Source organism: Perognathus longimembris, chromosome 13 (genome assembly GCF_023159225.1).
Source record: "Perognathus longimembris pacificus isolate PPM17 chromosome 13, ASM2315922v1, whole genome shotgun sequence".
In the NCBI taxonomy this organism is placed as follows: Eukaryota; Metazoa; Chordata; class Mammalia; order Rodentia; family Heteromyidae; genus Perognathus; species Perognathus longimembris.
Genome location: NC_063173.1, coordinates 39,215,553 through 39,242,731, shown reverse-complemented (window position 1 = coordinate 39,242,731; position 27,179 = coordinate 39,215,553). Strand labels below are relative to the sequence as shown.

The window sequence follows — 27,179 nt, the reverse complement described above, 5'->3', positions numbered from 1 at the left end:
ATGCGTGAGAGCGAAAGGGGAACACACGGAGGGGACAAATAGGCCTGGGATCTCCACGGAAGGGGGGGTTTAAAGTTAGCCCGGCAGTCATTCCCCAATGTAAGTCCTCAAAAAAGACTGTAGCCATTTACTTCATGATCTACTATTGAGCTTGCACACAGGGACATCAAGCTTGAATCTAGACAATGCCAACTCTATGCACCTCCTGCCTATGTATATAACAGCAATCATGGGTTCAAATCCCAGCTCAGGCATTCCTATATGCATGTGATGAGTTATTCCACTCCTGTAGGCCTAGTCTTCCTCATTTGTAAGAAAGGAGATGGCCTGGGGATTATACAAGAGTAGGCACACACACAGCACTTGCAGGGGCCTTAGCACACACCACAATTATCTTCCTCAACTGTGATCCCACTACAGTCAACAGAGAGAGAGAGAGAGAGAGAGAGAGAGAGAGAGAGAGAGAGAGAGAGAGATTGAGAGAGAGACTGAAAAGTAAGAGGTGGATTTCCCTCCAAGGTCCAGGCAGCTGAGTGACTCAGACACTCACAGACCAAATGTAATTCTCAGAAACTCCTCTTTTCCTTGAAGATCTCAAATCTTTCCTTCACGTCACCTCCTGCCTCCCTGAGAACGGAAACAGGATGGTTGGAAGAAGGAAAATGTACATTTCCTGCCTCAGGTCAGCTACCGATCACTCATCTCTGGCTTCCAGAAATATCAGTACCCAGCCCTTATTTCTGCAAAGACTGACCTAAGGAGTCATGGGCACATGACATGTGGTGGCGAGACAGTTATGTACTCAGCTGCCCTTTCTGCTTCATGGCCATCTGCATCCTCCAGATTTCAACTTAGGAATCACTTCCTCCCTAAATGTAACTTTGTGTCCATCCTCTCCAAAGAGCTCAGCATTAGACTGTCTCCCACCAGCCACTTTAATAAAACATAAGACAGTTAAACTAGGCGCTGGTGGCTCATGCCTATAATCCCAGCTACTCAGGAGGCTGAGATCTGACTATGATAGTTCAAAGCCATCTTGAGTAAAAAAATCTGTGAGACTTTTTAATCTTTGACTAACCACTAAAAAAAAATCCAGAAATAGAACTGTGGCTCAAGTGGTAGAGCACCATCCTTGAGTGGAAAAGTCAAGCAAGAACTTGAGGCCTTGTTATTTGAGCCCTGTGACCAGCAGAAACAAAAACAAAAAAGACAGCAATTGTTCAATTCCCCCTCTCAAACACTGCTGTCAGCTTCCTAAGAGCCAACCACCTTAATGATTGTTTCACCACATTCCCAGGACCAACAGATCATTCCCCCCCCCCCAACACACACACACTCAACAAATGAACAAATGGCATCACTGACCACTCTCTCTACATCCCAGTTACTCAAAAATGCAGTCTCCTGAAGAACCCAAGTGCACAAGTTCTGACTAAAGCCATACACATATATCTTTCTTGTTCCCATTCTTTTCTGGCTCTTCCAGGCTACCTAAATCAGTAGAAGAGTTGGCTGTTGCTTGGTTTCAGACTACTCCTGATTCTGGAAGAATTTGTGAACCCCAGACTTCAATGCTGAGCTTGGCTCCCCAGACACAGCCGATCTATGCTGAGGTAGGACAGAGGTGTTAAAACCACTGTCCCACAGAGAATTCAAAAGGGAGAATGTGAATTCAGGGTCAGACCAAGCCAAGGCAGATAGAAATGCAGGAAAGCCACAACTGTAGGTTGTGCATTAGCCAGAATGGTGAGTTAGCCACAAAGGGTCTATTCCAGGTCATGTTCTTGCCTTTAGGGATAGAACATTGTGCAAGCTCAGCTTCTTTGGGTGGTTTCATTAGAAAACATTCCAATTTATGGTTTTCTTATCAATAGACTATGTGCTATGACTTTCTGTTTGTTTGGGTCCCAGGGAACTGTCCCAGCCTGGAGCTGTCCCTGAGATTTTTTTGCTCAAGGCTAACACTCTACCTACCACTTGAGAAACAGCTCCACTTCAGCTTTTTTTGTGCTTAATTGGAGATAAGGCTCTCACAGACTTTCCTGCCTGGGCTGGCTTTGAATCGAGATACTCTACTTCCTCAGTAGCTAGGATTACCAGTGTGAACCAACATCATCTGGCTTTGTGCTTTGCCTTTTATGTGGGGGAAGAATTTGATGATGCTGTTTTTGATGGATTTATTCCTAAAGTATGGAAGTACTTGTCTCTAAATTCAGTTTGACCACTCTCCATCCAAAGTTCTTCATCACAGCTATATCAGAAGCTGTTAAAATATAAAGTAGAGGGGTGAGGAATGTGGCCTAGTGGTAGAGTGCTTGCCAAACATGCATAAAGCACTGGATTTGGTTCCTCAGTACCACATAAACAGGAAAGGCCAGGAGTGATGCTGTGGCTCAAGTGGTAGAGTGATAGACTTGAGCAAAGGAAGCTCAGGGACAGTGTCCAGGCCCTGAGTTCAAACCTGAGGTCTGGCGATATATATATTAGAGTTCATTTTTAATAACATGACTTTTAAGAAAGGAGGGCCAGATTTTATAATGGCTGCATTAGAGGACCCAGTTACATAAAACCCTCTGCCTTCTTGACCTTCCTTTACACTGTCTAATATTTGCATATATTTACCTCTCCCAGACACTGCACAGTACAAAAGAGGCCCCAGGACATCTATCCTGAACAATAGGTCTCAGGACACCATAAAGACATCTGCACATCCATGTTTATTGCTGCACAATTCACAATAGCCAAAATATGGAAACAACCCAGATGCCCCACTACAGATGAATGGATCCAAAAAATGTGGTACTGGTACACAATGGAATACTACATAGTGATTAGAAATGATAAAATATTAGTATTCAAAGAGAAATGGTCAGAGCTTGAACAAATAACATTGAGCGAGACAAGCCTAGAAGACAGAGAACAAAGGGGCATGGTCTCCTTGATATATGACTGTTAGGGGGAAGGGAGAATCAGTAGGTACCAGGTCTGCAAAATAACAACTTTTTTCAAATGGCATTTCCACATGTTTGGGCCAGTGACTTTACATTATGTATCTAAAACCAAACAACTACTAAACAAATATAAAAAGGTATAGGATAGACCTATCAGTGGATCGCAATAGCTCAACAGCTATGTACACATGATTATATAAGACAAGGATAAGCAAAAAGAACTCCAAGAGAAGGACACAGGAGGATTCTATTGTTGTCATTATGTTTAATGTTCTAGGTGAATTTCCTTTGGCATACCCTATGTGGTATATGATTTTGGTACACTGGATATTGTATATATGTCTACCTGAACTAGGGAAGGGAAAGAAAAATGAGGGTGTAACAGATATCACAAGAAATGTACTCACTACCTTATTATGTAACTGTACCCCCTTTGCACAGCACCTTGTCAATAAAATTTAATTAATAATAATAAAAAAGGCCGCAGGAGAGGTAACCCAGGGAAGATGTTTCAAACTTTGACAATGAACTTAGATAACCCAACAACAACAACAAAAAATTATTAGCATTTGGCTTGAAAAGAATGGAGAACCGAGAAAGTCATTTCCTCTTGTTCTTGTCTCAGTAGTCAGTAGAAGAAACAGCTGCCTGGTAAGAAAGTAGCCTCACTCAACCCTCAGTTCCAAGTATCTCTAAGGAGCTGCCAGTTGAAAGTCAACTCGCCTCATCCTAACCCTGGAGAAATAATTAGCAGAACTATCTATGGGACATTCACCCATTGCTGACCTCTGCATCACGTAACCACTCATTTGTTGAGTCAGTAGCCAGTGGCTCACGCCTGAAATCCTAGCTACTCAGAAGACTGAGATCTGAAGATTGAAGCTTGAAGCCAGCCTGGACAGAATAGTCTGTGAGACTTTTATTTGCAACTAACCACAAAAAAATAGTTGGAAGTAAAGATGTGGCTCAAATGGTAGAGCACCAGTCTTAAGTAAAAAAGCTAAGGGAGAATGCTCTGGCCTTGAGTTCAAGACCCAGTTCTGTCAAAGGAAGAAAGGAAAATGGAAGAGGAGAAGGAAAGAAGAAAAGAAGAAAGGAAGGAAGGGAAAGAGGGAGGAAGAGAGGGAGGGAGGGAAGAAGAGGGGGAGGGAAGAAAGGAGGGAGGGGGGAAATGAAACCACTCCACAAGCTCAGTCTTGTTCCCTAGTCCTCTGGAGTCAGAAGCTGACCCTTTAGGTCAAAACATTCTACTGAGCCCAGCATACACAGGGTACTGTTGCAACTGACTGAACAATGAGCTTGGGAACAACTTGGCCTTCCTTCCATGTCTTCTTTCCAACATCCCATCCTGTCTCCTGTGTTCTACCCACCATCATACCTCAGCCCCATTAAGTTTATGAATCTCTTCTGCAAACTGGCCATCCAAAAGGAAATTCAAAACCAAAGTGTTTTGAATGTCTGGCCTTTAAGAACCCAGCCAGAGCACAGTGTGGCCCTGTCAGTATATTAGGGCTTCAATAGGATCAGCTGGATTTATTTCCAGAGAGGTACTTGGAGATGTAGACACAGACTTGGGTCAGCATATTTAATGCCCCTTGAGATGCCCCAAGTCGTGTATATGCCTGAGACCCACTTCCTGTTCTGAGTTGTACTCTGAGCTCCCATGAGGTAAAAGCTTGTCTCCAGTCCAGCCACTCTCTTAGAAGCCAGATACAGAAGGAAGATACAGAAACAAGGGCAGAACAAGCTCCAGTTTCTGTGAGTCATGACTTAGTCTGGGTTTAATTCACATCTGAGCAGATAGATAGTTTCCAACCCTAACCATTTGTCATTCTCCTGAAAAGTGAAACTAACATCTAATAATACTCCAACACCAGAAAGAAGGGTTAGAGAGGGGACCGCTGCTCATCAAGGTGTGGAGTACACAGTGAAGGAGGGGATGAACATGACCAAAGTGCATTACATATGTATGGAAATGGCTTAATGAAATTCACTAGAAACTATTCACAAGGAGGACAATTAAGAAAGAAAAATAGAGACCAGGTAAAATTGATCAAACTACATTATGTGAATATGTGTGAAGTATTACAATGAAACCTTTTTTTGTACAGTTAATTTATACAAATAAGAAAGAGCTGAACTCACACAGGCCCCATGAAAGAAATAATGGCAGAAAGACAGATCAGGAGTCATTGGCTTAAATGTACTCCCAATGTAGAATCTCCTCACTGACGCAAGATGGTACAGGGAGCAATGGTGTTAGCATGAAATGAACTGTGCCCATCTATCTCCAAATTCCAGTGCCTGCCTAAGCCCTGCCTCTCAAGGTGAAGGTGCTTGGAGTTGAGGCTTTGTGGAAGTCATCAGGTTTAGGTGAGGTCGTAAAGGCAGCATCCTCAAGATTAGTCATAGCCCTTACAAGGAACACCCTAGAGTTCTTCTCCAGGCCTTGAATATGCAAATAATAGGTCATGTGACTCAAAATGCCAAAAATCATGTTGTTACTCACCTATAGATGCTAGAATAAAGGATATACATGTTCATGGACATATATAGACACACCTACATGTAAATATATATACACACATATATATCTCTATATTCATACAACACAATTCTAACTATAGATCTATGTAGGAGGATAAGAGGAAGGAAAGAGGGAAAAAAGAGAGATGGAGGCTGGGAATATGGCCTAGTGGCAAGAGTGCTTGCCTCCCATACATGAAGCCCTGGGTTCGATTCCCCAGCACCACATATATAGAAAATGGCCAGAAGTGGCGCTGTGGCTCAAGTGGCAGAGTGCTAGCCTTGAGCAAAAAGAAGCCAGGGACAGTGCTCAGGCCCTGAGCCCAAGGCCCAGGACTGGCCAAAAACCAAAACAAAAAACCAAGAGAGATGGAGAGTAAATAGTTTGGAAATACAGTGCAACTCTGTATAAAAGCCACATAGATCTTCTCAAGGAATTCAGCTGATTTGAAGGGTATAGATCATCTCAAAGAATGCTGCTGGTTTGAAGAGTGAGAGGTTTAAAGGTGAGGAAAGAGCCAAGTGATAGAGGAAGTTATTCTGAGAAAAATATAATATATGGACAACTGAAATACCATCATAAAACTCCTTAGTGTAATCACTTCATACTCAAAGAAAAAATGAGCCAGGCATTGGTGGCTCATGCCTGTAATCCTAAATACTCAGGAGGGTGGGATCTGAAGTTCGTGGTTCAAAGCCAGCAGTGCAAGTCTGTGAGACTTATCTCCAGTTAAGCACTACAAAAGCTGTCAGTGGAGCTCTGGCTCAAATGGTAGAGCACCAGCCTTGAGCAAACAAAACAAAACAAAACTCAAAGACAGTGCCCAGGCCTAGGACACATCACTTCCCACCCTTGATATCCCCATGACACCACGGCCCATCTCTGTTGACCATACTCAGTCTGCAGACGTGTTGTATTTGGCCTGTACCAATGTTTAGGGGAAATTTTGGATTATTTATCAACATTTAAAAGTCAGGAAATTTCACATTTAAAAAAACAAATCCCAATTTCTGGTTCTTCTTGGGAAATAAGATGAACTGTCACTGTATCCCATGTTCTGGCAGCGTAGTTCTCCTTTCCACAAAGGTCAGGAGTTTCTCTCCAGGCCCCAGGGCTGAGCTTCACCAGAGACACCGCTTTGGCTCACTTGGCAGCCCGGGCCAGCGGGGCTGGTGACGTCAGGCCTGGTCTGTGCATTTCTGAGCTGCCCACAAAAAGCTTTCAAGTACAATGTTAGGATTCCTCTGGCGAGTGAGAACAATTCACGCATTCCTTAGTCCCCCATTGTATTTATTAATACTCCTGTCAGGAAGGCCAGAACCTCTGTTCTTGGAGTAACTTGGGGGTAGGTGACCCAGCTTTGCCCCTATCACACACATTCCTGGAGTCTCATCTGCCTCCCTTCTAATGAGACATTTGGTGAGTAAGTAAGCTTTGTCTTTTTCCACATTCATGCAATTAGGACGTGAAATTCAAGACACAGGTGGAAAGTTAACACAACTCTGTTTACTTATGAGCTCTAAAGGTTTAAATGAAAGCAGAGCTCCTTAAACATCCTATGAACTTTAACACAGGCCTTAATGGTATTGTTTATTGTTCTGCTAGCTCCAGACCCAAGTCTTCTGTCTTGAAGTTCTTTCTCCTTAGCAAACCCAAAGTGGACATGTATGCAGGGCCATTACAAACCTGTTGGTTCAATTACCTACTCCCAGCAGACCCTGACACTCAGAGTCCTGCTTGACTTTCTGTTCTCATTTCTTTTTTTTTTTGCCAGTCCTGGGCCTTGAACTCTGGGCCTGAGGACTGTCCCTGGCTTCTTTTTACTCAAGGCTAGCACTCTGCCACTTGAGCCACAGCACCACTTCTGGGCGTTTTCTATATATGTGGTGCTGGGGAATCGAACCCAGGGCTTCCTGTATACAAGGCAAGCTCTCTTGCCACTAGGCCATATTCCCAGCCCCCTGTTCTCATTTCTTTGAGGCACAAACCCAACCAACAACTCAACTTCCAGTGTTTGTGCACACAAATTTTTTTCAGTCCCTTGTCCACGCAACCATGGGACTTCTGCCCCTAGTTTCTACCATCTGGAGCCCTCTTTACCTATGTACTATATTGCAATTGGTCTTCAGATCATAGCACACATGTCACCTCTATTGTCCCCAGCCTCCCGAACAAGATTAAGTCACATTAAAACACTTCCATCACATTGGCTGTGTCACAGTACTTTCATATTTTATGTTTGTGATTAGTTGACTAATTATTATCTCTTTGACCAAATATAAATTCCAGAAGAGTTAGGGTCCACCTCTGTCTTTTTTCCCCATCCCTCCAGTGTCTGGCCATCAGGAAGATGAGCAATATCTGTTGGCAATAAATCCCAAACAGTCTGGTTCCCATCACTAAGCCCTATTTCCTTAATATGATGTCTAGCCATTAAGCAGAGCACAGTAAATGTTTGCAGAATAAATGACAGCTATCATCAAGCAATCTCTACCCCTCCATGTCCCTCAAAACATATCACATAGATGAATACATGGATGAACTAACTCTGAACCAGAAATCTAGATAACTGTCTCAAAATGGAATAGGCACCAGGTGCTGGTGACTCAGGCCTGTCATCCTAGCTAGGGAGGAGAATGAGATCTGAAGTTCATGGTTCAAAGCCAGCTCAGGCTGGAAAGTCTGTGAAACTCTTATCTTTAATTAACCACCAAAAAGCCAGAAGTGGAGCTATGGCTTAAGTGGTAGAGCACTAGCCTAGCCTTGAGCAAAAAATACTCAGGGACAGTGCTCAGGTCCTGAGTTTAATCCTTAGGACGGGCACAAAAAGCAAAGAAACAAGTAAAAATCTCAACAGATATCAGAGCAATGTAATGGCCAACTGAAGAAACAAGCAGGAAGACAAAATAGAACCCCAAAACTAAAGGCTTCTGGTGGGGTCCACAGGAGACCCATGCTGGCCTGGCTGGTCACATACCTGATGTTTTCATTCAGCGTGTACAGCTCATTGCTTTGCAAGCCGCCCCCTTTGAAAACGTTGATCACGGCTGTCTGGACACTGCAAAGGAAACAAGACCTGGCTAGATCATTGGCCTGCCCCAGGCTGATTCCACAAACAGCTTGGGGTGAAGGTGGGTGGAAAGGCCAGAAAAGTCATGGCATAAACAAAACACAGACCTCCCCTGCCAGCCACCTGGACTTCTGCCCTCACCTGGCCTTGCCTAGCTGGCAGCCATGACCAAAGCTGATCAGCTTTTAGGGAATTTTGTGGCCAGCACCACTATCCTGAGAGGGTAAGGTGATGTGCACAGCAAGCAACCCTTTCTGGGTTTTTCATCTGGGAGGCCACTGTGTATCTTCCCAGAGCTGCTTGTGGCCTGCAGTACTGGAAAAAATAAATCCTTGCCTTGCTAAGAGGATGTCCCATAGAGAGGATCCTATCCATTCCTATCCCTTGGTGGGATCACAGTTAGGGCCTTACTCCTCATTCTCGGGGACTCCAGGCCTAAATGTCAGCAATAGAGCTGGTTCAGGGTCTTCTTTTTTGTTGCTATTGTTGTTGTTGTTAGTCATGAGGTTTGAACTCAGGCCCTGAGCTCTTTTGCTCAAGGCTAGTACTTTCCCATTAAAGCCACAGTGCCATTTTTGTTTTTTGGTCTTTAATTGGAGATAAAAGTATTTCAGACTTTCCTGCCAGAGCAGGAATCCTGGCTTTGAACCAGGATTCTCAGATCTCAGCCTCCTGAGTAGTGAGGACATAGGAGTGAGCCAACAGTGCCCAGCCATGGTGTTCTTTTTATAAAGAACAAGGATCTTGCTTAACATCAAAACATCTCAGAGTACCCTCTCCATCCGCATCAGCAGAGTGGCCCTTTGTGTTTGTTTATCAACAAACTCCATGAGGACAGGAAGAATTTGGTAAAGCTTTAAAAGCATGATGCATTTAACGTATCCAAAAAGGAAGTGCATAGATTTGAAACTACAGTGAGACAGTGCCAGTTCAGTCTACACTGAGTATGGTGTGCAAGATCAGATACTCCCAAGAGTTCGCAAGGTCATGTGGCTCTCAGGGACCAAGCATCTTTGGTTCAGACTGTTCACTGAATTCTTCACAGATCCATGTCTGTCTTCCCAGGGAGAAAGCAGGTTGACTGAGGTCATTTACATGACCTCACTCTTGGATGCTCAGCATCTGAAAAGTGACTACAAGGCAAAAACTCTAACTGTCCATTCCAACCCAGCTATTCCAGGCTGGGTCACTGACTCTGATAAGCCAGTGTTCTCAGTGGGTTAAAGTCTACCTCTTAACATAAGAAAGTGAATAGACACACAGATGTTGGAGGGGGTGGGAACACTGCTTTCTTCATTTTCCCCCATCATCACAAACTTTCAGAGCAGAGAGCCAAGAAGTTGTAGGTACAGCCACTCAGCCAGTCCCCAAATGTCCCTTGGCCCTGCATGGCTGTTAAGTCCTCCAGCCCCACCCCCTCCACTCCTTTACCTATTCCAAGTTGAGTTGGAGCTCAACTGCAGGGCCTGTCGAGTGGCCTGGAATCTGGGCAAGTCGCTGAGCACTGGGGAGCTCATGAATCTCGGTCTGGGCCTACGGAAGGAGCCCATCTTGCGGAATTCAATGGGCAGGGTAGGAGTCAGGCCACGGGTCATAAGTCCAGGTTATGGTCTAGTTTCACTTCTAGGACCAGAAGGTTCCAGGTGCTCCTGGAAAGAGCTCCTCCCAAGTCCCTCTCCTGGCCCTGAGGCTTTCTTAAAACCACATGCTCAGCCAACACCTGAAAAAGAGAAGGAAGCTGTTACTGAGAACTGGGCTAAAGAGACCACATGATAAAGAAAGATGCTGGAACTCTCCAACCAAGCTCTCCTAAAAACAACTCTAAGACCCAAAAAGAGCTCTGTCATCTGGGCTTCCTTTTGCAACTTCTCATGAGCCTGCCCGCCCCCCCACCCCACCCCCACCCCCGGCCAATGTCTCTGTGTGTGTGTGTGTGTGTGTGTGTGTGTGTGCACGCTTATACCAAGGCTTGAATTAAGGGCCTGGGAGCTGTCCCTTAGCTTTTTCACTCAAAGCTGGCACTTTTGAGCCACACCTTGATTTCTAGCTTTTTGCTGGTTAAGTGGAAATAAGAGTCTTAAGGATTTGTCTGCCTGGGCTGGCTTTGAACCACTATTCTCAGATCTCAGTCTCCTTAGTAGCTAGGATTACGGGCATAGGCCACTGAATCCTGGCTTCTTTTTAACAGTGAGGATCCCAGTGACCACCAGGCCACACAGAAGCCAGTCTTAGAAAAACTTTGACCTTTACACTGTATTTGATGCATACCCATCTTTTTTTTTTTTTGCCAGTCCTGGGGCTTGAAATCAGAGCCTGAGCACTGTCTCTGGCTTCTTTCTGCTCAAGGTTAGCACTCTACCACTTGAGCCACAGCACCACTTCTGGCTTTTTCTATATATGTGGTGCTAAGGAATTGAACCCAGAGCTTCAAGTATAGGAGGTGAACACTTTACCACTAGGCCATATTCCCAGCCCCACACCCATCTCTGTAGACCCTTGGGTCCTTATGTCATAACTTAAGAGATGGCTTCCCCCCTACGCCCCCGCCCCCACCACACACACACTTTGTTAATACTTAGACTCAAACCCAAGGCCTCAAGCATGGTAGGCAAAAACACTACTACTGAGCTACCTCCTGACCCCTAAGAGACAGTTTTCTAAGAACTGCCTCAGGGATACCACAGGAGGTCCTAGTCCAGATACCAAAAACTTTCCACAGTGCATCCGGTCTACACATGTGTATTAGCCAATATTTCCCAAAGCATCTGCAACTCTTCTTTTTTTTCTTTTGTATTATCTTTAAGTAGTTGTACAGAGTTGCCATTTAACAAAGCAGTTGATGCATACAATGCATCTTCACCAGTGTCATCCCTTTCAACATTCTCATCCCCCTCCCAACCTTGTCCTCACTTTTCTTTTCTTTCTTTTCTTTTTTTTTCTTTTTTTTTGCCAGTCCTGGGCCTTGGACTCAGGGCCTAAGCACTGTCCCTGGCTTCTTTTTGCTAAAGGCTAGCACTCTGCCACTTGAGTCACAGCACCACTTCTGGCCATTTTCTGTATATGTGGTGCTGGGGAATTGAACCCAGGGTTTCAAGTATAGGAGGCAAGCGCTCTTGCCACTAGGCCATATCCCCAGCCCGTCCTCACTTTTCTTAATTTTGTACTATATACACTAAATAGTGCCTCATCTTTAAGGACTGCCCCCGCCCCCAATATTGCCCTTACAGGGATTAACCAAGTCTCACATTCCTCCCATTGGTTCATTCCATTTGGAGTAGTTCATCCACTCCTATGGGAATAAATGAGTGCTTCCAATTAATTAACAGGTCATAAGATAGAAAAATATATCCAATGGTTCTAAGGCCTAGGCCCTAACCTCTCCACAAATCCTCTAGTCCCTGGAAAGATACCAACTTCTTGCTGGAGCACTACACACCCCAGGCAAGAGACACAGGCAGGAAGTGATGGAGCCCTTGGGATCATCTGCCTGTCTGAAGGTTCTGCCCCAGGCTGCTTCCAATCCAGCTCATTCACTTTCCCCAGGCGTCAGATGCTATCTAGTGTAGCCCTAGCCCAGATTTCCCTTCCTTTGACCCTTAAGTTTACCTAAATCCAAGTATCCTAGCAGGATTGACTCAAGAGTACAGTTCCTTCTGGCAGTTCACAGGATATTTTGTGACTTCATGGTTAAAGGCAGTGGCTTTGGAGGGCACCTGAGTTCCTGTCTTAACTTGACCATTCCTCTGGACACACAGCTTTGGTTGTGTGTCTAAAGTCCTCAAGTATTGCCAGTACCAATTTCCCAGGACTGCAGAGTGACAAAATGAGGTCAGAGGACATGCCAGTAGAATGACAGACCCCAAGGTTGGCTAGTTCCCTTGAGAACCATCTCTTTCTCTCCTCTGGGATGAGGTGCTGGCGGCTGTCTGTATCAATGGGCAGAGTGACAACAGACTTGAAATACTGAGGGCCAAAGAGAAATGGTTTGTCCCAACTCTACACTTGCTTTTTTATTTATTTATTTATTTTTATTTATTTATTTTTTTGCCAGTCCTGGGGCTTGGACTCAGGGCCTGAGCACTGTCCCTGGCTTCTTTTTGCTCAAGGCTAGCACTCTGCCACTTGAGCCACAGTGCCACTTCTGGCCATTTTCTGTATATGTGGTGTTGGGGAATTGAACCCAGGGCCTTATGTATCTCAGGAGGCAAGCACTCTTGCCACTAGGCCATATCCCCAGCCCTGCACTTGCTTTTTAAACAGAACTTGGGTTTGAAATTAGAGCCTAATGTGTGCTAGGCAGATACTCTACCACTTGATCCAACCCCAGTCCTTGTGCTTTTGTTTTGTTTTTCAGATAGGGTCTCATGCTTTTGCCCTGGCTGACCTCACACCAAGACCCTCCTATTTCTGCCTTCTGGAGTAACTAGAAGTATAGGTATGTGCCACCACTCCTAGTCCAAATTATTTCTTTAATGAAAGTGTGTTGATCTACCATTTCTTTATACATCTTCTGACCCGCCATCCCATGCTCAGAATGAGAGAATGGTTCCCAAATATTCTCAGCAAATGCTAAGAAAGTTGTAAATAGGTCTGTTAAGCTTCAGAGAGGTTGCAATAAGTTCCCAAGTGCCATCAAATTCAGGAAGATCTAGGCACCAGAGACTGAAGCAGAGATAAAATACAGCCATGGGTCCTCTCAGAATGCTAGAATGCTATCATTGTCTGGGCAGAGGGACTTCCTTGCCAGGAAAGGTCCCTGTTAAAACAGGATGCATTTCACCACCCTTCCTTAAAAGGCCCTGTGAAGTCCATGTAATTACAGGATATTAACTCCCTTTACAAGGATCGTAAACTGATGAGCAACTCTGTGGTGCTGGCCCAGGGAAGCAAAGGACTTCATCCCAGGCATTGACCTTCTGCCTTCTCCAGCAGGCTAGGGACTCCTGCGCCTCTCCTTCTCAGCTAGGGCTCCCCCAGCCCTCCAGCTCCAAGCCAGATGGGTATGGCCCAGCACAAAGGCTGTGGAGAGCACAGGTCCTCCTCTGCTTCCACTTCGGGAGAAAGCAAAGAGATTTCCCCCAGGACCACAGAGAAGGCCACTGGGTGCTCTGGTGAAAGTGGCCTTGGGGGAACTGCTGGCCCAGCCAGCTGTCACCTGCTACAGTGCTGGCCCCAGTGGCCCAGGCTTGTCCTGACCTAAATACTACAAGTCAGAAAATCATTCTGGGGTTAAGGTTTTAACATATGGATTTGGGAGGAGACACAATCCAGCCCATAGTTGTCAGCACTGCCACCACCTCCATCATCATCATCATCATTATCATCATCACCATCACCATCACCATCACAAATTCTAAGGCTAATTATGTCTCGAGTTAAAAAAAATAAACTAGTCTAGTTTTTAAAGAAACTAGAGTCTAGAGCTACTAGAGTGCCAGTGGTTCATGCCTATAAACCCTAGCTATTCCAGAGGCTGAGATCGGAGGATCACTGTCTGAAGCCAGGCTGGGCAGAAAAATCCGTCTCTTATCTCCAATAGAGTACTCAGAAAAGAATAGAAGTGGTGCTGTGGCTCAGGTGGTAGAGCACTAGCCTTGAGCACAAAGAGGCTCAGGGACAGTGCCCAGGCCCTGAGCTCAAGCCCCAGGTCCAGAAAAAAAAAAGAAAAGAAAAGAAAGCAAGAAGAAAGGAAAAGAAGGGGGCTGGGGATATGGCCTAGTGGCAAGAGTGCTTGCCTTGTATACATGAGGCCCTGGGTTCGATTCCCCAGCACCACATATACAGAAAATGGCCAGAAGTGGCGCTGTGGCTCAAGTGGCAGAGTGCTAGCCTTGAGCAAGAAGAAGCCAGGGACAGTGCTCAGGCCCTGAGTCCAAGCCCCAGGACTGGCAAAAAAAAAAAAAAAAAAAAAAAGAAAGAAAGAAAGAAAGGAAAAGGAAAAGAAGGGAAGGGAGAAACTAGAGTCTGAATTCTCCCCTGAAGGGCAATGATGCTTACGTTGTCCCCCAGGGATGGTTTGAATGAGGAGGTTTTGGGTGTAGAAGGGTTTGCTTCCAGGAGGTAGATAGCTGAGGCCCAAGATCCATGAAGTGCAGATGCAGAGATGGTTACGGGTCACTGAGGAAGCTGACTGGCCTGGTCTCAAGATGTACCTCACACAATGTTCTGGAAAAGCTCTGCACCTAGGAGCCAGTATGTATTTCTTGGAGGAAAAGACTGTATGGTTTCACTGTCTCCTTTCAGTGACCAGGCAGGGCCTGCTCCAGGGACCCTGGTGGAAGACACTGAGCTACATGGAAAATGCAAATAAGCTCCAGCAAGGCTTCAACCTCTCATTTCAAAAAAAAAAAAAAGTAGAATCACAGCACAAAACTTAAAATCAAGAAGTAAGTGTCTTATAATGACTATTAGGGCTTCCAAGAAAAAGTCTTTCTGAAGGTACATGACAATGTCAAAAACAAATGAGCCCTATGCTCTGATAGGACTTTCCAGAAGCTAGGGAGAAGCCAGTTTTCTGAGAAATGATCATTTCATAGATTTCCTTGGAGCTCAGTGGCCAGAGCCCAGAAACAAACTCTCTGAACCAACACCAAGGCCCCTTCCAGGTCACCAGACACTGATCCTCTAATGACAGCACCTCATAGGGAGCCATCTGCTCAGCAGGCACTTGGCATGCTTACCTGACTGAGGGCAAGTATCAGTGGCTCACACCTATAATCCTAGCCACTCCAAAGGCTGAGATCTGAGGATGAGGATCACAGTTCAAAGCCAGCCAGGGCAGGAAAATCCATGAGACTCTTATCTCCAATTAACCACCAAAAGGCTAGAATAGAGCTGTGACTCAAGTGGTAGAGCACTAGCCTTGGGCAAAAAAGATCAGGGACAGTGCCAAAGCCCTGAGTTCAAGCCCCAGGACTGGCACACATATACACACACACAAACACAGGGACTCACATGTACTCATTCGCAGAGTTAAAGTATATTGGATTACATGTAGCAATCAAAACTGCACAAAAGCACAGTGTTGGACCCTCATAACCACCAGTTCCAGGGGCTGCTACTGATTGTTACATAGAGAAGAATATGGAGGTATCAAGTATCAATGAACTAAGTCAGGAACTCAAGGCTGCAGGACCCACACACACATGACACTCTGTCACTTCAATGCCTTCAAAGGCTCCTCACCACTCTTATAATAAACCCCCAAGCCCCATCCTCGCACCCCAATCTCCCACTCCTCTGCACACCAGCCCAGTGCTCTTCCCTGCCCCAAGACCTTTACACAGGCTGTGCCCTCTGCATGCATTCCCCATCCAGCTCTCTACCTCAACCACCACATTTCCTATAATCCACCCTTCATTTGCTTTGGGAAGCAAATTGCTTCCTCCCCACAGTCTTTGAAGTCTTATCAAGGTCTACACCACTCCAGAGTCGTTTGTTACAGCATTCTTGAGGCCCATAATGGGAGGCACTAAGTCTGCCTGTTCTCAGGTAAGTCTCCAGGACTTACTGCAACATCAAGGTGTTCCATAGATGTTCACTGGATGAGAGAACCAGGCAGTTACATGTGAGGACTGTGTCTAGGCAACTCCTGATCTACAGCAAGTGTCAGCTCAGAATGTCAATACCTGAAGTCACAGAGGGTTTTGCCACATGCAGACATGATGATACTGAAATCTAACCAAATTCCTGTTCAAAGCAAGCTCCTCCAGTTGACTACTGGCAAATCTGGGTAAGTTACTCATATACTCTGAATTTCACTTTGTCTATCAAATAAGTGCATTCCTTATCGCTGGGTTAAGATTACAGATGAAATCCTTAAGAGGCTAGCATGATAGAGGGATTTAAAAAGTTATAACTTGTTTTATTTTTTTTCTTTTTGTTCTGAGACTGGGACTCAAACTCAGTACCTGACATTTTTGCTCATTGGTTAGCACTCTACCAACTGAGCAATGCCTTCAATCCCAGGGTTACATTGTTTTTCATTAACTATGTTCTTTACAATTTCCTCTGACCTGCAAAAGATGGGCAGAGTATGGGGACCCACATAGCTGGAGGGAGAGCAGTTGGCAATTGCCATGGATGGAAATTTGACAAGAGCTACCCAAGTGACAAAGGCTATATCCCCCCTGACCAGTCACTCTACTTCTAAAAAGTTTACATGGGCTATGGAATTAGAATTCATGGCTATCCTCTTATGCAAGCAACAGGCTGGAGGTAACTAAATGCTCCCCCACAGAGAAATGGCAACACTTGCTACAGAACACTATGCAGCTCTGAAAGAAGAAGAAAGTGCCATGTACTAACAGTTGCATTGCAGTGAGGCTTGAACTGAAAAAAAAAAAAATGGGCAGAGCACAGAACCGTGTGTATATTTTTTGTTTTTGTTTTGTTTTTTTGCCAGTCCTGAGGCTTGAACTCAGGGCCTGAGCACTGTCTCTGGCTTCTCCCTGGCTTCTTTTTGCTCAAGGCTAGCAATCTACCACTTGCGCCACAGCGCCACTTCCGGCTTTTTCTATATATGTGGTGCTGAGGAATCGAGCCCAGGGCTTCATGTATACGAGGCAAGTACTTTACCACTAGGCCATATTCCCAGCCCCCATGTGTATATTACACAAGCAAGTCGGTGAAACAGATGAAAAGAGAATGGACACATTTCACTGCACACATGTAATGTATCTCTGAAGGATGGAGCCAGAAGATGGAAGGCAGTCAGGTCTACTTCAGGGCAGACAGCTGCGTTACGGTACCTTTTCTCTCCACAAGCACCTCTGTGCCACTTCTGAGTCTTGAAATGTGAGACTGGATTACTTACTGAAATAAAGAAAGAAAGCACCTCCCCTCTCCTTCCAAAAAATCAGAGTTTGTGAAATGCTTAGTGGCTCAGTGCTCAGGATGAGGTCACAGTTGAACTGGGCTACTGGTCCCAAGTCAAGACTACAATTACAGTTCATTCCCTCATTTAACACAAATTTGTCAGCACTTATTGCACAGCAGTGATGTCTTATGGTGGAACACACAGCCAAGAAATAAACTCTGGTGGAAGAGAAGGTGAAAAATGAACTAATTTCTTTCCTTTATTTTTTTGGGGGGGGAAGGGTAGGGGACGGAGGGTGGTAGTGGGGCTTGAACTCAAGGCCTAGCCACTATCCCTGAGCTCTTTCACTCCAGGCTAGCACTCTACCATGTTGAGCTACAGCACCACTTCGAGTTTTCTAGTGGTTAATTGGAGATAGGAGTCTCACAGACTCAACTGCCTGGCTTTGAACAGCAATCCTCAGATCTCAGCCTCCTAAGCAACTAGGATTACAGGCATGAACCATCCGCGTCTGGCTAATAAATATTTTTTAAATGATAGGATAAAAAGTGGTTTTCCAAACCCTCAGGAAACAGGAAAAGAGAGATCTCTTTACATCTTGACTAACCATAATTCCACCTAAACATTACTGCCCACAGGATTGAGGATCTGGGCCAGGAGAATAAGTAGCTGACCAGAAAACACAAGCACCAGCAGACATAGCACCATGTACTGTAAAGATGCAGGCTGTAGTGTATAGTACATTAATCTCTGTTAAGGATCAACCTTCTTAGGAGCCAACGCCCCTAAAAACCCCTGAGAGACAGACACTAACTCCTACAAACAAGAAAATGCTGATGGTCAAGTCGAGACCACAGAAAAGATGGAGCAGGAAGCTTGGGACAACTGTCTCAGCGCTCGCCTGGAAACCCAGAGCATTCTGAAGACTAAGGAGTCCAAATTTGGGCATCAGTAACTACTGGAGCAGGCTGGATGCAAACTCAAGAGGTCACTAGCCATCTGCAGGATGCAGGACATAGCAATTTAGCTCCACCTAGAAGTCATGCTACCATCCCATCATCACTTTGACTCAAAAACCACTGTGTAATTATCTGGGGAAAGAAACCTCTTGTTTGGTACCAGTGAAGCAAGATGGTGGGAAACACCACACATCATATCTTAGTTACTCGTCTAGAAGCCCCAGTTTAAGGATCAAGTTCCCAGGAGTGCGTACAATTTAGGTGTGGCCCATAAACACCATCCAGAGTGATAAGCCACAAAGTCTATACACAAGTTAGGGCAGCTGAGTCTCCCATTATGCCATGGGTAAGAGAGCGATCTGACTCTAGCTCTGCCAGAAGGTAGTGTATGCCACATAGATATATGCCACCCAGGATGTCACCCGGGCAGGATGCAGTATAACAGCATGAGACTTTATTACATTGCTCAGCAGGGCGTACAATTTAAAACACAGCAACGGTGATTTATTTCTGGAGTTTCCCACGTCATTTTTTTTTTTTTAATTTGAACTGGGGTGGAATGGGGTTTACTGAAATGAAGCCGAGTAAAAGATCACAATCAGGCTAGGGACCGGGAGCTATTGAGAGGACCTCCCTTGGTGATTTTGGCACTATTAGGCCTGAGGTTTGGTGCTGAAATTTGTACCAAACATTCTTCCCGATGATTTGGATGTACCAGCACAATGGGTGGATAACAGTGATCTGGATCAAGGTTTCCAGTGCAGGGTGACTGTCCTCTGGGCCCCAGGAGACGTATATGGGGATGGTTCTGGTTGTCATCACTGTAAAGGTTAGTGATGACTGTGGCTGTGAGTATCCAGTGAGTAGAGGCATACAACGCAAAGGACAGACCCACAACAAGGATTTCTCCAGCCTAAAATGTCAGGAAGACCAATGTCAAGAAGCTCAAATCCAAACCTAGAAATCCAGGCCCCACACATCACAAATGTAGAGGATGTGGTTTAACATACTCACACATGTACTTTTTGTTGTTGGTGGTCATGGGGCTTGAACTCTGGGCCTGGGTGCTGTCACTGAGCTCTTCAGCTCAAGGCTAATGTTCTACCGCTTGACCACAGTGTCACTTCCCCACACATGTACTTTTAAGAATCAGGGCTCTTGGGCTGGGGATATGGCCTAGTGGCAAGAGTGCCTGCCTCATATACATGAGGCCCTGGGTTCGATTCCCCAGCACCACATATACAGAAAATGGCCAGAAGTAGCGCTGTGGCTCAAGTGGCAGAGTGCTGGCCTTGAGCAAAAAGGAAGCCAGGGACAGTGCTCAGGCCCTGAGTCCAAGCCCCAGGACTGGCCAAAAAAAAAAAAAAAAGAATCATGGCTCTTGGACCACAGTCCTTGACCTTCATCATTGGGCCCCTACCATAAACCCCTCCCCTTTTCTCCCCTCTCTACTCCTTCCCTCCCTTCCTGTCCCCCTCATACTGGTACTAGAGCTTGAACTTAGGACCTAACACTCTTAGCATTTTTTGGTCAAAGCTGTCACTCTACACTTGAGCCACCATTTCCTGGTTTTTTGATGGTTTAATTGGAAATAAGGGTCTTAAAGATTTGTCTTCCCTTGCTGACTTCAAACCGTGATCCTCACACGTCAGCCTCCTGAATAGCTAGGGGTTATAAGCTCGTGCCTAGCAAGTTTCATTTTGTTGACAGGAAAACTGAGGCCCAGAGCAACTGAGCAACCCACCCACAGCCACAGAGCTTGCTTGTGTCTGAAGTTGTTCCCGATCATCCATTTCCAGATCTCAATTCCCCACTGGAGTCACAGGTGCCAGTTAGGACCAAACCTATCTCTCTGGAAAGCAGGAACCTTTGGGAGGTTAAGGGCAGTGAGGAGGAAGGTCACCGAAGGTTTTTCTGAGACCTGAAAGGAATCGATTGTCCTACAGAAAGATTTTTGGAACATTATCTCAAACACCACAGAAGATTATGATGTTTACCCACTAATTATGCCTGCAGATACTTTACAAGGAAAGCAGCCACTCATCCCCCAGGATAGGGGAGGCTAGCCACAGCCTGATGCAGCTGCTGAGTTCTTCAAATGGCAGCCACAATCCATGTGGTCTCCCCCAATCTCCCCCCACCCCAGACATGTGGGGAGGGATGCTGAACCCATTCCAAAGGAGTATTTAGAATTAAACACGAAGTGAGTGTGAAAGGGGCTTAGTCCTGAGGATATACGCAGCTGAGGTGGCTAGCAGGTTGTGGCAGAGCATGAGGCCACTTAGTGCTGGGGAATACAGACACACAGCTGAGCCAGGGGGATGGAAACAACCTTGCAGCTGACATAGAGAACAGTTTCTTACATGGTCAGAGGAAACCAGTACACTCCCTTCCTTAATCCTTGGATTTGCAAGAAACCCCGAATGCTGTCAGCAGTAACGTCATCAAAATATGGAAAAAAAATCCACGGGTGTCAAAAGAAACCAGGGGAGGGGGGAGGGAGGAACCAGAGAGCTCGTTGAGCACTAGTGGCACATCCTTCTAATTCTAGCTACTCAAGAGGCTGAGATCTGAGGATCATGGTTCAAAGCCAAGCAGGGCAGGAAATCCATGAGACTCCCATCTCCAACTAACCACTGAAAAGCCAGAAGCAGAGCTATAGCTCAAGAGGTAGAGTGCTGGCCATGAGCAGTAAAGCTCAGGGACAGCATCCAGGCCCAGAGTTCAAACTCCAGTACTGGCACATACACACACAAAAAGAAAGCATCAATGCTGGAGAAAATTCTGTAACAAGTAAAGGGAGGGGAGAATGGAGAAGCTGGATGTGTTGATGTTTGGCATGTAGCTAGAGTGAGCCTCAATATTGCTATGTGAGGGTCTTCGATTAATACCTCAAACTTGAGATCAAAATGAATGAAAGCCAAGAGATACAAGAGTAGATAGATACACAATCTAGTAAATGGCACAAATAATTAGGATAGGTGAGTCAGAAGCAGGAATAAATCTCTGCTAAGTCTTCCCATAGGCTACAGTCAAAGGAGAAGGCGGCTCACACCTGTAATCCTAGCTACTCAGAAGGCTGAGATCTGAGGATCATCGTTCAAAGCCAGCCTAGATAAGAAAGTCTGTGAGCCACTGAAAAGCCAGAAGTGGAGCTGTGGCTCAAGTGTAAAGCTCTTGAGCAAAAAAGCTAAAAGGCAGTACCCAGGCTCTGAGTTCAAGTTCTATTATCAGCACACACACACACACACACACACACACACACACGATGGAGAAAGATTCAGTGTGTTCTATCACTGATTTTATTAAGTTCCATCACTCTCAGTTAATTCAGCTCCCTAAGGCTGGCTGAACTTGGCCATGAGTTCCTGCTTCTTAATGAAATCTGTATATAATGATATATATTATCTGCAATAAAGACATAATACTTTAAGGGTGTGGCAGAGAATGTCTTCTACACATTTGAAAATAATACGTAAAACCCTCTAGAATTCCAGAATAAGTTGGAGCTGGAAATACTGCAGTTAAAAAAAAAAGTCAGCTTAAATTTAATAGACCATTTAAGTGCTTAGTGAATGGTAATTAGAGAGCAAGCAGTATTTCTTTATATGCTGCTAGACAGAACTTAATCCAATTTAGGTAATCACTAACCTTTGCTTTTTCCCTCTCTTTCTCCTACATGAAATCCAAGGCCATAAACTAGCAAAGCATAAGAAAAGCATATTTAAAGAGAAAGATTTGGTGGATAGTTACCACAAAGGGCAAAGTATAATTAAAATGGAAACAGGTCTCACAGGCTCTTTAATTTATGTGGACCCATTCTGAAGGCGGTGGGGGACTTACTTCCCCACTTCTAGCTCTGGGAACCCTGTCTAGTAAATCAGTCACCAGGTCTTGTGTCTTGCTCTGTCCATGTGTTGGCTCCCCCTTTCCCAGCCAAACCCTGGTCATTCTCCACCCTTAGCAAGACCCACAGGGCTAGACTTCCCCTTGTCTTAGAGGTTATCACTGCTGATCCAGCTGGTTCCTTCAGAATATCATTTCCATCATCTTGTATCCCTCATTACAGACTTCCCACACATTTCCAGAACATTCTTAAGAACTCGGAGCGTGGGTTTGTCTGTCTTTTTTTTTTTTGCCAGTCCCGGGGCTTGAACTCAGGACCTGAGCACTGTCCCTGGCTTCCTTTTGCTCAAGGCTAGCACTCTACCACTTGAGCCACAGTGCCACTTCAGGCCTTTTCTGTTTATGTGGTGCTGAGGAATCAAATCCAGTGCTTCATGCATGCTAGACAAGCAGTCTACCACTAAGCCACATTCCCAGCTCAGGAGCTTTGGGTTTTTCGTGAAAGACCTTCAAGGGGAGTTATCAAAATGTACTGTAGCAGAGTATAGCCAGCCTAGAGTGTGTATGAAAACCTTATCTCAAAAAACAAAAACAAAAAACAGTACTGAAGCCAGGAGCCAGTGGCTCACCCCTAGCAATTCACATGGCTGAGATCTGAGGATCACAGTTCAAAGTCAGCCCAGGTAGAAAAATCTACCAGTTAAACATTAAAAAGCCAGAAGTAGAGCTGTGGCTCAAGTGGCAGACCACCAGCCTTGAGTGAAAAGAGCCAAGGGAGAGCGTGAGGCCCTAAGCTCAAGCCCCACTACTGGCCTAAATAAATCATTTTTTTAATTACTGGAAAGGAGAAGAGACAAGTTAATAGCTGCATGGCAATGGGAAGACAACAAATCTCACTGGGCCTCATTTCTTACCTTAAAACAGAGAAAATAGTATCTCCTTGCCCAGATTGTTGGGAGACTCAAATACCATGACCATAACTGTAATTGCCCAAACATTCATTGATTTATTTATTTTAACTCTCATCCCTGGATACTGCTGAAAATGTGAATTAACTCAGATTGGTCTCTGATGCCCGTGTCACTGCCATGCGGTCCACCCCTCCAGCCCCTTTCTTGCTCTAATGTGGCTTCCCTTATGAAAGGCAACAGTCTGCTTTTCAGGGCACCACTCTCTGTGTCCTCAAATTTCAAACTGCATATCCTGAGCAACAAGAATAAAATCTGCAAAATAATTTGCCTCCAAATTTCTATAACTGAGATACTGATTCACACTGAACTTGTTAACAATGTTCTGGGGCTGGGAATGTGGCTTAGTGGTAGAGTGCTTGCCTAGCATGCATGAAGCCCTGGGTTCAATTCCTCAACACCACATAAACAGAAAAGGTCAGAAGTGGTGTTGTGGCTCCTTGAGCAAAAGGAAGCCAGGGACATGGCTCAGGCCCTGCGTTCAAGCCCCAGGACTGGCAAACAAACAAACAAACAAAAATGAACAATGTGTTGCCTATAACAAGTATTTGCATTCTGTGTACAGATAGGCAATAACTCTCTAATAATAGATTCTCAAAGACCCTTTCAGAGGGATTCCCACATCATTTCTGTATTGGTCTAGTTCTATTAAGAAAAAAAGAAAAGAGGAAGGAGGAAGGGGAAAAAAAAAAGGCCACAATTCCAGAAAGATTTCTGCCTACTTCACTTGGTACAAGAACAGGGCAAAAGTTTCACTCACAGGGAAATAGACACACACACACACACACACACACACACACACACACACAGCCATGGCTCAGTAGCACAGAGGAATCTGAAAGAAAGATGAAGTTGCAAAGTCCCTTCTGAGTTTACTCTTCTACAGAGAAATGGCTTAAATGTTGAAAATACATTAAGTCAGGCAAACAGAAGATTTGACCTTTCAGCCAGGACTACCACCATGAAATGTTCAGATAGCTTCTCTGTAACAATTCTCTCAGAAGCAGGATAGGGGCTTTCTCAAAACTTGTGCCACTTGGTGCCAATTAAACCACCAATGTAGGGAAGATCCCTCTAACAACTGGGGAATGGATGGGGAAGACATCTTAGCCCATAAGCCTGAGTTACATTTGACATCCACTCTGAGATCCACTATGTGGTCTTAGACAGACTGCTTACATTCTCAAGGCCTCACTGTGTGGTAGAAGGGAGCACCTACACCACTGCTTTTAGTGCCCATCAAGCTTAGTTCAAAGTTTAACATCTTATGTAAGATAAAATGTAACATCTTATATAAGAAAAGCCAAGGAGTGCAGATGTTTGCTTTTCTTATATGAGGAACATTTTTGCAATGTTCAAACACCATTATTGAAATCACATTCATTGAAATGAATATACACACCCATGGTCCTCTGCTCCTGAAAGAAACGAGATCCCATTCTTGAGAAATTGGTTAGACTAAGGTTAGAGTTAGTCTAACTAGCTACTTACTGCCTTGCTTCCTTTGCAGATTAATGGTACCAGCATTAATAAAACGTTAAAATAACAATGGCTGGGGATGGGAAACCAAAGGCTGCATCCCTATCTGCAGAGCCCACTGTTCACCATGCCCCCTCAGTGGAGTCCAAAGTTCCGGCTGCAAGCAGAGGGGCTGACCTGCCAAGTTCCACGCCGTGGACCCACATCCTCGCTGCAGTTGAACGGGGAACTTCATCAGAGATAAACTCAAAATGTGGCTTCGTTTCTGCAAGCTCCATTTTCCCTCCAAAGCTACTTGCTTCTTGTGCTCGGTATTGACGCCTTCCACATTCAGAGCGATTAACTAGAGCTCAGCACTGTGGCGTTTTGCAGTGTGTAGGGCAATAAAATGTCACGACTGCAAACCTTTCTTGGTGGTCAGGATCTCCGGATCCCCAAATAGAGGTCAAAAGGGAAGGTCCTGAGGTTCACTGAAGGGGTTGCTGGGGAGGAAGCAGCTGGGACTCTGGCCATCCCAGGCTTGCTTATGAATATGTATTTGAATACGCACGTACTGCTTTGGCAATAGGTCAGAATCCAACCTCGGGAGGGATGGGCGAGGCTACTGCAGGTCCAAAGCTTTTGCCAAGGGGTTCCCCCGGAGCAGTCTGAGCCCCGGCCCGCGTGAACCAAGCTTACATCTTGTGCGGCGCGGCGCCGTTCTGTAATTGAAACCTTACACACCACAGGATTGCAGTGGGGGGCTATAAATACTCACCGCCTTACTGCTGACAAACAAAACATGGGCTCCGGCCACGGGTGGGGAGGGGAAAGCACGTGATCTCGGGCAAGGGAATGAGAAGGGTGTGTGTGTGTGTGTGTGTGTGTGTGTGTGTGTGTGTGTGTGTGTGTGTGTGTGTGTGTGTGTGTGTGTGTGTGTGTGTGTGTGATTACTACTGGCAATCAAGGAGGCACCCCGGAGCAAGCACACAGAATGATGTGACTGCACTCCACTCCCTAGGAAAACTGGGCCGGAAAGTTGGGAAAGTACCGGGCGGGAAGGCCGGGGGGGGGGGGGGGCGGGGGGGAGTTATAGGCCACGGGACCCGAGCTCCAGAGCGCCCCCTGCGCCCCGAAGCAGGAAGTGCGCGCCCAATAGGCGCGCAAGGGAAAGCCCCGGCCAAAGGCTGGGCGCGCGCGAAAGATGAAGCGGAAAGGCGACACCGAGCCGCAGCTGCGAGCTGCAAGCGGGCTGTCCCAGGCCTTCCCGCCGCCCTCCAAGGCCAGGGCTCCGGCCGAGCTACTCCCAGGCCCACCGATCTGCAAAAACTGCAGGCGTCCAGAGGCGCTCACCGGACCAAGTGTTCCCCGCCCTCCTCTCCTACGCCTCCTCTAGGGGAAAAAACAAAACAGTGGGGAGGGGAGCGAGACGGAGGGGGAGAAAGACTGCAAATTGGGACTCCGAGTGCCCGCCGATGCAAGGGCAGCCCTACAGATTTGCCCCCTGAGGCCGAGAGAGAGAATGAGACAATCAGACCGGCAAACTTTCTTCTTTGATCCTCTGGCCAGTGGGGGTGGGTCCCACCATTGGCAGTAAACCCCAAATCTCACTCACACACACATCCCCAAACGCTGGCACTGAATGTGCCCTGCTCCCTTCCTCGCCCACAAGTTGAGGGTCGTGTATCTAAACGCGCCTGCAGAATCTGATGGGGAAGAGGATCCTGAGGCATGTAGGGTTCCCTCGCCCGGCGGCTCTCTGCACCCGGAGTCCCGCCAGATTGTGCCTGGGAAATTCCTCCTCGATCCTGGGCGGTGGCTGGATCTACGGCCCCTCCCAGGACTTCCCCAACTCACCCCTTTGGGGTCCCGAGCATGAGTCACCGGAGCCCGGCCGCACCCGCCGCTCCCCTGGGTCTCAGATTTGCGCGCTCAGGAAAGTTCCTGGTGTTCCGAAGGAAAGTTTTCTCACTGCAGAGAAATGCGACCTGGATGGTTTGCTTTCCCCGCTCTCCCTCTCCGGGTCCCTTTTCAGGTCTGCCCTCCACCCAGGCGTCCAGCCTGGGTTGCGCCCCGGCAGTCCCGCGCCGAGCTCCCAGAGTCGGGCTTGTGACACGTTTTTCTCTTCTCTCAGTTTACGGCCGCCTCCGCCTCCGCCTCCTCCTCTTCCTCCTCCCCCTCCTTCCCCTCCCCACTGTTCCTGTCTTGTACGCATCGCTTTAGTCTGCCCCGACCCCCACCCCACCCCTCCGCATCCCACTGCTCCTCCCCTCCAGCTAATCTCACCCTTCTAGGGGAGAAGGCGAGAGGGCGCGGAGGCATCGCGTGCAGCCAGTTCAACGATTTCAGGAAATCCAAGCTCTTTGACTTAAAAGCCGAGGAGGATGGCGCAGGTCCCGGGAGCACTCGCTGTGTTTCTCTCACTCCTAGACGAGATCGGCCTCCCACCGCACCGTACCCACGATGGGAAATTCTGCCAAGAGGCCAAGAGTTGGGTTGGGGGACCTTTTAAAGGAGGAGTTGAGTGGTGGTGGTTGTTTTTAAAGGAAAGGTTCACAGAGCCATCCCACCAATTGTTTATA

General features: G+C 46.2%; 1 protein-coding gene across 4 annotated transcripts in view; it reads right to left on the bottom strand.

The window, feature by feature from the left end:
- Prr5l (proline rich 5 like) overlaps positions 1-26,924 on the bottom strand; it is a 72,046-nt gene extending 45,122 nt beyond the window's left edge. Inside the window, exons 1-4 of one of the 4 annotated variants that reach the window (XM_048359943.1) lie at positions 26,884-26,924; positions 26,455-26,568; positions 9,980-10,268; positions 8,456-8,536 (exon numbers count right to left, since the gene is read on the bottom strand). In XM_048359943.1, the coding sequence (XP_048215900.1) occupies positions 8,456-8,536; positions 9,980-10,143 (245 nt within the window). In that variant the 5' untranslated portion in view covers positions 10,144-10,268; positions 26,455-26,568; positions 26,884-26,924. Of the gene's footprint in view, positions 1-8,455; positions 8,537-9,979; positions 10,269-24,795; positions 25,350-25,375; positions 25,429-26,454; positions 26,735-26,883 lie in introns of those variants that run through there. The other 3 variants (XM_048359942.1, XM_048359945.1, XM_048359944.1) reach the window with 3 other exon arrangements.
- Positions 26,925-27,179: the final 255 nt, after the last annotated feature.